Source organism: Ovis canadensis, chromosome 6 (assembly GCF_042477335.2).
Source record: "Ovis canadensis isolate MfBH-ARS-UI-01 breed Bighorn chromosome 6, ARS-UI_OviCan_v2, whole genome shotgun sequence".
Taxonomy (NCBI): domain Eukaryota; kingdom Metazoa; phylum Chordata; class Mammalia; order Artiodactyla; family Bovidae; genus Ovis; species Ovis canadensis.
The window spans coordinates 56465630-56475912 of record NC_091250.1 but is presented as its reverse complement, the minus strand read 5'-3'; the positions used below and the strand labels follow the sequence as shown (position 1 = coordinate 56475912).

The following is a 10283-nucleotide window of genomic DNA, read 5'->3' as shown; positions in this document are numbered from 1 at the left end:
GTGCTCAGTTGTGTCCAGTTGTTTGTGACCCCATGGACTGTATAGCCTGCCAGACTCCTCTGTCCATTAAATTTTCCAGGCAATAATACTGAAGTGGGTTGCCATTTCCTCCTCCCGGGGATCTTTCTAACCTAGGAATTGAACCCATATCTCCTGCATCTCCTGCATTGGCCAGGAGATTCTTTACCACTGCGCCACCTGGGAAGCTCAAAATGGCAGAAATAAAGTCTATTTCACTTTAGACTATGTATCAAAAGTTTAGCATAGCTTATTGCACTTAATAGAAGATAGGAAATAAAGTTATTTTTGAGTACACAAGAGAAGATTAATAATGAAAATAGCTTATGTACTTTATAAAGCTTTATATACTTTATAAAGCTTCATATACTTTTATAAAGACTTTTAAAAGCAAAACTTTTGAAATAATGGTCACTATATGAGGCAGATGACATCATAACAGTCACGATCTTTAAGTCCTGGATCGATTTCCACAAGTCTTTCAATCATTTCCCCAGAAAGAATTGCTGCTAATAAAGCAAGCCATCCAAAAAGAAAATGCTGAGAGCAATTCTAAAGCTGGGGTTAGTCTATTATTGCTTAGAAATAATTTCAGGAAATCTGTGGTGAAAACATTCTGAAGATTGAGATAGCTATTATTCAGCAAACACATCTTAAATGGAACACATGTCAAATCTTCACGGTATGTTATCTGAAGGGACCTCCTCACTCATGTGAGACTTAAGTAAACACATTAGGGATGTTTAATTACTTTATCTTTTCAGATTACAAATGTACATTATTCTGTGTTGTAGCCTTGATTCTGAAATAGGCAAAATGGGTTTTAACATGTTGAATTCTGTCGGAAATGCTCCAAAGTAGTTTCCTATTGAAGAAATCCTATGGTCAAGGCCTTATAAGTAAGCAGACTTTCATAACATGAATAACTGCCCTTAATTTGTTTCATTTACTGGTAATTATTTGACTACTGAATTTCCTCAAAGAAGAGCTCTTGTAGAAAGCAGTTGCATCATGAGGCAAATAATCCCCTAAGAAACTTGCTGAATCAACCCAGTTTCCAGCAAACATAATTATATTTTGTGTCTTTATAAGAAAGAAGGAGAAAGGATAACATTCTGGAAACAGCTAATATTTCAACTTTTTTGCTTAAAAAACAACAAAAACAGTATAATGTAGATTACTTAAATTGACATAATTAGTACAGAGAATAATTGGGCTGTGGAAATAAGGCACCAAGGCTTTAAAGTCCCTTAGTAGAAAGGGTAGCAATTACTGAGCTGCTGCCTCTTATCTCTTGAACACAAAGCATGTGCGGTCTGAGAGGCTGAAATTCAGTTCCCCCATTTTTGAGCTGTTTATGCCTGCAGAGAACAAGGAGCATAAAAACTCACAGGTTTGTCCTGGGACATGAATGAGATATTTCACGTAAAGTCCTTTGTATAGCACCTGCCGTATAATAAGCCCTTAGAAAACAATGACTATTAAGATAACACAAATCTTTGCAAAGAGAAGCAACCAAGCAACCGGCCAGAATAAATACTATAAAAGTTTTATAAGGACTATATAATATTTATATAATTAAAATGCAGACATTTTAAAGAATAGTGAAAAATTAGACATTCGTGTCTGTGAAAGAGGTGGAGTATGTGTTTGTGTGTGTGTCTGTGTGTGTGCGGTGCGCTCATCAATGCAAGCTCACATACACATGATTTTCCTACAGGGGACTTCCCTGGTGGTCCAGGGGTTAAGACTCTATGCTTCCAATGCAAGGGGCGCAGGTTCAATCCCTGGCAAGGCAAATAAGATCCCATGTGTGGCATGGCTTGATGAAAAAAAGACTAGATTTTCTTGCAGGGAACCAAAGAACTCCTGATGGGTGAGGGTTAATATTACTCAGTCAGTGTTACTTCCCTGGTCTGGATGGTATATATTGATATGACCAACGCTTGCCTGAGAGCACCTCTGGAGAAAGGTTCTCTTTGTCTTTTCAAAAGTTTTCCATTTTGGTTCTAACTGTGGGGAAAAGAACAACAGAAACAAAGTCCCATTTTGGTTTAGTTAGATTTCATTTTATAATATCTGGGGGGAAGAAATGAATTGAATATGCACTTTTTTTTTATTAGCCAAGAATGTGTTCTGCCCTCCATCTCTTTCATGTGGCCGCCCCAAACCCCAAGATGTGACAATATGCTAATCTCAAACCAATTTCTGGCAACAAAGAGGTACAAGTTTCCTTCCCTGTTCTCCTGGTATCACCTTGATTAAGACATTCTTAAGGAAGGAGCTCTAAATAGCATGCAGTTTCTAAGAAAACCAACAAACTGAAGATGAAGTAAATATCTGTTTAATTTACATACATCAGTAGTGTAACTGATATTAGTCTGGAGAAAGACAAAGCACACTGAATTATACATGTACGTCTAGTTTTCTTTGTAAAAAAAAGTTTTTGGAAAGAAACATCTGCAACTTTACAAGGTACCCTGGGATTTTAACGAGGGAAGAGCACAGTCCACTATAAATTCTATTAATTCTACACTGTAATTTAGCAGCAAACATGTTAACATGGGAACATTAAAGTCATAAAGGAGCTTTATTGTTTGTGAAAAAAAAATCACAGTTCTTGACATTACAGCCTTTTCTCTCCCCTCCCCAACCACGGTAAAAGGGCAAAAAAAGGTCAAGGAAAATATTAATTTGTAAAAGATCTACTTTTCTAGTGTCGATTTCTACACACCATTTCTGTTCTGTGAGGACATGCTGCAGAGGGGTGCTTCTTTCTGTACAGTGAGCGTCTCACGCATAGACTTTACATACCCTCTGCAGGTGTCCTGAATGAGGCCAGTAGGTCAGTGACACCAGTGGTCAGATGTCAAGGTAAACAAACAGATCAACACACATTTATCCCAAGATAACACCCTATGTTAGTACTATTGCCAAGGAAAAAAAAACCCACAAAAGAATCCTGATTTTTAAGTTTGAAAAATGTACAAAAATATCAGGACAATTATAAATTAATATATATTAAAGCATCGAGAAACAGCAAAAGGATGGCCTAAAATGTTAAGTACAATGTACTTTGATACAATAAATATTTCTCATTGAAACCGAATACTGTATAGGGCTGTTTAGAACTCATAGAAACAAAAATTCATATTATTACTAATTTATTTATCAATAATCTATTGGTTCTTTATCATCTCCTTTGTCATTTATATTACAAAAAATTAATACTGGAAAACGGTAGATAAACACTTTTGTGTGCTTCTCCTGCTAACATGCTGACGTTTAAAAAGAAGATAAAATTTATTTTAGCACTCTCATCTCCTCTCATGAATGGAACCCCGGTCTTCAGGATACCTTATGTTTTGCATAAAATATTTCTCATCCATTCATTCTGGCTGTGAATTCTGGAGTTCCATTCATCTGCCTTGCACCCTCACTCACACACATGTGCTTGGTCTGTCCTTCCTTATGAACCATGTAGATGAGAACCAGGGCGCAGAGAGTTATGCTCTGGGCAACTTCTCATCAGCAGAGAGAACCTTGTCTCTCTCTTGGGTATGTGCTTCTGCTGGTCTCCAGCAAATTAAAGGCTGAATCCAAGTTATCATGGTTCGCATCATTGTTCTAATGCCTCCAGGTGTATCATTCTTTATACTTCTCCAGCATTGGGGAAGCTTTAGTTCAAGCATTTCTTTTTTTTTCTAAATGCAGAAAAAAGTCTTCATTCTCATAATAAAAATAAGTCTGTTCTGTATTTTACAATATATTTCAAATATTTCCACTATGAAGCATTCATGAGTCCAACAGGGTCAAGAAGTAGACAACATTTTCCAAAGACCAAAGCTGCCAGGGATGCGTTTAGGAGGTGCAGCGGGTACAGCCACACTTGACCACCTTCTCCACCTCGTCCACAAACGAGGACCCATCAGTGCATTCGAAAGAGTATTTCCTTCGCTTGCTCCTCAGAGGTCCGCAGCACTGCCCGCCTGCACAGCCCCCTCTGCATTCCAACCGAGACACCTTCTTGGTCGTCTGGCAAGCGGCGTAGCCCTGCTGCTTTTGGTAATAATCTCTTATCCGTTCCCCTCGACAAGAGATTTCTAGAAAAGAACAAAAAGCACAGGCAGTGTAAGGGCAGTAGCTGTAAGTTGTGCAAAGTGGCTATGAATCTACTGCTCTAAAAGTAGGGAGATGCTACTTTGGCTTCCGGTTTGTAAGGGCTATTTTCAGCATTTTGCTCAAATTTGCTATTACAGGCTGGTGGCACAGTCTGCTCTGTTCTTTGCAGAAGACTTCTTCTTGGCCTTTATTTTGAGCAAGTGAATATTCTATATGTGGACTATAAAAATACTATGCTTTTGGACCGACAAGAAAATTGGATTCCTAAATCTTCTCTTTTATATATCAAAAATATACATCTTCTGTTTTTATACTACTAACAGCTGGTTTTGCTTACTACAGGGCACCATTTCAGAGTATGCAATTTAATTTATTAGATCTCGAGTTTAATACCATTCAATCTGTTACTTAATACAAGTAACATTCCACTAACTTCATAAATCACCCGAGTACGAACTAGTTCAAAAAGAGCCATCTGCTAGAAGCCTCCATGGGCACGTTCCTTTCATCTCATCACCCCTATCCGCACAACAAAATCTCTGCGAGCTGGAGGTGAAGCACATCCTGATCATGCAGACACAGGAGAAGGAAGTACGTGGGTTGACATGTTGGCCCATTTCTGTCCCTCTCTCCTGCATAATTTGCTATCTTCAATCAGTTAATGCTAAGGTCAAAGGTGATTTTGTCCTAAAGTTAGAATTATTAGCACCTTCTTTTCTGTGCCAGAGATGAATGAGTGATCTATGCAGATGAGAACAGCAGATGAAGATAAGAAAAGTGAAAGTGTTAGTCGCTCAGTCATGTCCAACTCTTTGCGACCCCATGGACTGTAGCCCACCAGGCTTCTCTGTTCATGGGATTCTCCAGGCAAGAATATTGGAGTGGATTGCCATCTCCTTCTCCAGAGAACCTTCCTGACCCAGGGATCGAACCTGGATCTCCAGCATTGCAGGCAGATTTTTTACCATCTGAGCCACTGGGAAGCCCAAAGGTAAGAAGGACTGAAGGAAATGAGCTTCTGCATAACAGAAAAAGGAGTATTTTCATAGCAAGTCACAACATGGGAAGACATGTTAAGTCCGTGTAAAATTCTGCCACGGAGGTTTGACAGTGAAAGTGAAAGTCACTCAGTCGTGTCTGACTCTTTGTGATCCCATGCACTATACAGTCCATGGAATTCTTCAGGCCAGAATACTGGAGTGAGTAGCCTTTCCCTTCTCCATGGGAATCTTCCCAACCCAGGGATCGAACCCAGGTCTCCCTCATTGCAGGCAGATTCTTTACCAGCTGAGCCCCAAGGGAAGCCTGCCACGGAGGTTTAGTACCTTCCATATCTGCGCCTGCCTTACACTAGAAAGTAAATCAATAAGAGCAACTGCAAATAGTGCAAAGAGCTGGCATTTCTCAAGTCACTCTCCTCTCTGTGTGTCTCCCTTTCTCTCTTTTCAAAGCTGACGGCCCCTCTTGCTCTGCCAAGAGAGAGGGAGGGGCCCAGCTGGCTCGGCTTACCTCGATCACAGCTGTCCCCGGTATAGCCACTGCTGCATTCACAGTAGGGCTGCCCCAGTCCTGAGAGCCTGCATTTCCCATGCTTGCACTTGATCGCCTGGCACGGGTTAAACAGATCCTCCTCTTCATCACAGAGGACGCCCCCATGGCCCTCTAGGCACTTGCAGCTGTAGGAGAACGCATTGATGGGCAGGCAGGTGCCATGGACGCATCTACAGAGGGGGAGGAATGCAAGGATGGAAGTGCGTTAGGCAGGGAGGATAGGAACGGAGGCGCGGTGGTGGAGGGAATATCAGGGAGACGGTGCTAATGGACTGACTGCTGTCTCTCCCCTCTATCCCTTCCCCCTTTCCTTCTTTCCCTTCTTCAGTATGGGTTTCAGGGTTGGAGAGTGTGGGTTTAACTCCCAAGCAGCCCAAACTCACTTATTTCCAAGACAGGGGTCATTGGTCCTCTGATCACAGAGGGGCCCTGTCCATCCTTCCTCGCACTCGCAGGTGAAGCCGGCCTGGCTGCTGGGCTGGCATGTGCCATGGGCACACACCTTCTTGTGGCATGGTTCACAGCCGGGCAGGATGCCGGTCTGCATGGGCACCTTCCGGAAGTCCTGAAGTTCGCTGTTGATGTAAAGGTTCCGGATACAACCGTGGAAGCTGGTGCCATTCTGCCCAGGGGCCTGGCGCAGAGCTGCAGCCACGTTGTTCTTCCCGGGCATGCCTGGGGAGGGACACCAAGTCAGAAGCCAGGTTCCCCGGGGTTCCTCAGCCAGGGGCCACCCGGACCCTCTTAGCTCTTCCAGTGGGATGGGAGCAGTCTGTACAACTCTTCTTTAGGAGAACCAGACAGATCAAACATCCTGTCCTGCGGTTCTCAACCAGGGTGCACATCAGAATCACACCAGATCTTTGAAGAAATACTGATGCTTGGGACCTCAGCTCAGACTGATTTGATCAGATTACCTGGGTGGAGTGGGGGAGGGAGAAGGGATGTATGTTTCTTCGTTTTTATATTTTGGAAGATGCTCTAGGCAATTCTAATGCACAACTAGAATAAAGACCCTAGGTTCACTGGCAGTCCATTTTTAATTTTTAACATTTGGTTTTTAAAAACCTTCAGTTCAGTCACTAAGTTGTGTCCGACTCTTTGCAACCTCATGAACTGCAGCATGCCAGGCCTCCCCATCCATCACCAACTCCCGGAGTTCACTCAAACTATGTCCATCGAGTCGGTTATGCCATCCAACCATCTCATCCTCTGTCGTCCCCTTCTCCTCCTGCCCCCAATCTATAAAATCTAAATTTGGATCACTGTACTTAAAAGTAAGTGGGAATGGGAAAGGGATTCCTGCTCCTTTACCTCCACACCCAACTCCAAACCTGGACACACACCCCTGAAGCCTAGAGTTTCACAAAGTAGTTTTTATTCCCTGACCAACCCCAGGGCCCAGAGAGCTCAGAGGGCATGCTCAATGTCACTAGTAAGACTAGGTTAGAATTAGGCTGATAAGACAAACTTCCCTAATCTCAGGCCATAGTTCAGCCCGTTGATTTTCAGAGGATGAGAGCTGAGGTTCACAAGGACCATTTGCCCCAGTCCTGACAAATTTCAAGCTGGCAACTAGTCCAGCGCAACACTGGCAACATCCCAAGCTCAGCCACAGATGTCATTGCCAGAAAAACTCACCCTGCTTCCTATCAGGATAGCACTTCATTCACATCTTATTTATTCCCTTGCTAATTGGGTGAAACATTCATATTCCAAGAAATTGGGGCTATAAAAGAAATTCTTCCAAAACCAGAATTTGCAATCTTGTGTGTTTGTGTGTGTGTGTGTGTGTGTGTGTGTAAGTGCTTAGTCGCTCAGTGTGTCTGACTCTTTGTAACCCCATGGACTGTGGTCCACCAGGCTCCTCTGTCCATGGGATTCTCCAGGCAAGGATACTGGAGTGAGTAGCCTAGCCTTCCTCCAGGGGATCTCCCCAACCGAGGAATCGAACTGGGGTCTCCTGCAATGCAGGCCGATTCTTTACCAGCTGAGCTACCAGGGAAGCCCCATATATATGTATATATATATATATATATATATATATATATATATATACACACACACACACACCACACATACACACATATATATGTGTAGCGTGCTAAGTTGCTTCCGTCGTGTCCAACTCTTTGCGACCGCATGGACTGTAGCCTGCTAGTCTTCTCTGTCCATAGGATTTCCCCAGGCAAGAGTACTGGAGTGGGTTGCCATGCCCCTCTCCAGGGGATATATATATATACACACACACAAACACATACAAATTATATACACACATAAATATATACATACACACATATATACACACATATATATCCCACTAGTGACAGTCATCTGGTAACCCTCATTTGTTAAAGCTGAGGAATCTTTCCATGACCTAAGCCAGACCCTGAAATAGTTCCTGAATGGGATCCTACATGAGGCAGTTGGGGAGGGGATGGAGCCAAGGTCTTCAGAGCAGCTGACATTCTCCCCTGCACTCGACTCTGAGTTACTGGCTGGGGTCCTGAAGCTGGAAAGACCATGGCTCTCACTCTCTAGAAGGTTTGTTGGTTATAGACCAACAAACTTGGTTGGTCCTACCCTCTGGGTAGCATCTTCTCTCCCATTCAAAGGAGAACCATTCGAGGTCTAGCAGGCACAAAAGTCAGACAGTGACTTATACAAAACCACTAGGCTAGAGGTCAAAGCCTGTATTTTTGGACTGTGTGCATTTGGGCCAGTCATTTCTTCTCTCCTGGGGTTCAGTTTTCTCATCTGTAATGCCCATAGACGTACCACCTGTTTCCCAGCTTGAAATACCTAAGACACACCAAAGGGGGTGCTGTTCAGAAGGAGGCTTCCCAGGCCCCCTTCTTTTCCCACCTGAGATTCTGACCCAGAAGGAAGGGGTGGGCAAAGAAATGTAAACATATAGCTCAGGTGAATCTGATGAAAATGGGCCGGGTCACACTTCAACAGGTACTGAATTAGGTGTCGTGGATTGAAAGTTGTGAGTTTGGGTTTTTAGTGTGCCTGTCTGGCCTCAGTAACTAGATTGTTTCCTAGAGTGGGGTCAAAAGGACAGAATGTTCCATTTTCAGGAAAGGAATCAGCTCAGTTCAGTCACTCAGTCATGTCCGACTCTTTGCAACCTCATGAATCGCAGCACACCAGGCCTCCCTGTCCATCACCAACTCCCAGAGTTCACTCAGACTCATGTCCATTGAGTCAGTGATGCCATCCAGCCATCTCATCCTCTTTCATCCCCTTCTCCTCCTGCCCCCAATCCCTCCCAGCATTAGAGTCTTTTCCAATGAGTCAACTCTTCGCATGAGGTGGCCAAAGTACTGGAGTTTCAGCTTTAGCATCATTCCTTCCAAAGAACACCCAGGGCTGATCTCCTTTAGGATGGACTGGTTGGATCTCCTTGCAGTCCAAGGGACTCTCAAGAGTCTTCTCCAACACCACAGTTCAAAAGCATCAATTCTTCGGCACTCAGCTTTCTTCACCATCTAACTCTCACATCCATACATGACCACTGGAAAAACCATAACCTTGACTAGACGGACCTTTGTTGGCAAAGTAATGTCTCTGTTTTTCAATATGCTATCTAGGTTGGTCATAACTTTCCTTCCAAGGAGTAAGTGTCTTTTAATTTCATGGTGGCAGTCACCATCTGCAGCGATTTTGCAGCCCCCCAAAAATAAAGTCTGACACTGTTTCCACTGTTTCCCCATCTATTTCCCATGAAGTGATGGGACCAGATGCCATGATCTTTGTTTTCTGAATGCTGAGCTTTAAGCCAACTTTTTCGCTCTCCTCTTTCACTTTCATCAAGAGGCTTTTTAGTTCCTCTTCACTTTCTGCCATAAGGGTGGTGTCATCTGCATATGTGACGTGATTGATATTTCTTCCGGCAATCTTGATTCCAGCTTGTGCTTCTTCCAGCCCAGAGTTTCTCATGATGTACTCTGCATGTAAGTTAAATAAGCAAGGTGACAGTATACAGCCTTGACGTACTCCTTTTCCAATTTGGATCCAGTCTGTTGTTCCATGTCCAGTTCTAACTGTTGCTTCCTGACCTGCATACAGGTTTCTCAAGAGGCAGGTCAGGTGGTCTGGTATTCCCATCTTTTTCAGAATTGTTCACAGATTATTGTGATCCACAGAGTAAAAGGCTTTGGGAATGCTGACTAAAAACTCTTCTTTCCCCCTTTTGAAAAATGTTCTTTTTTAAAAACATGGAATTCTATTTATTTACTTTCTTTGTTGTTTAGTCACTAAGTAATGTCCGACTCTTTGTGACCCCATGAACAGCAGCACGCCAGGCTTCCCTGTCCTTCACTATCTCCTGGAGTTTGCTCAAACTCATGTCCATTGAGTCGGTGATGCCATCTGACCATCTTGTCCTCTGTCTTCTCCTTCTCCTCCTGCCCTCAGTCTTTCCCAGCATCAGGGTCTTTTTGCAGTGAGTCAGCTCTTCACATCAGGTGGCCAGAGTATTGAGCTTCAGCTTCAGCATCAGTCCTACCAATGAATATTCAGTGCTGACTTCCTTTAGGATTGACTAGTTTGATCTCCTTGCTGTCCAAAGGACTCTCAAGAGTCTT

General features: G+C 43.2%; 1 protein-coding gene across 2 annotated transcripts in view; it reads right to left on the bottom strand.

Annotated features, from left to right (window-relative positions):
• Positions 1-2346: 2346 nt before the first annotated feature.
• The window catches only part of SLIT2 (slit guidance ligand 2), a 403235-nt gene continuing 395298 nt past the window's right edge, over positions 2347-10283 (bottom strand). For both annotated transcript variants that reach the window (XM_069593771.1, XM_069593772.1), the window contains 3 exons: positions 6075-6366; positions 5650-5861; positions 2347-4121 (listed from right to left, as the gene is read on the bottom strand). In XM_069593771.1, the coding sequence (XP_069449872.1) occupies positions 3880-4121; positions 5650-5861; positions 6075-6366 (746 nt within the window). In that variant the 3' untranslated portion in view covers positions 2347-3879. The remainder of the gene's footprint in view (positions 4122-5649; positions 5862-6074; positions 6367-10283) is intronic.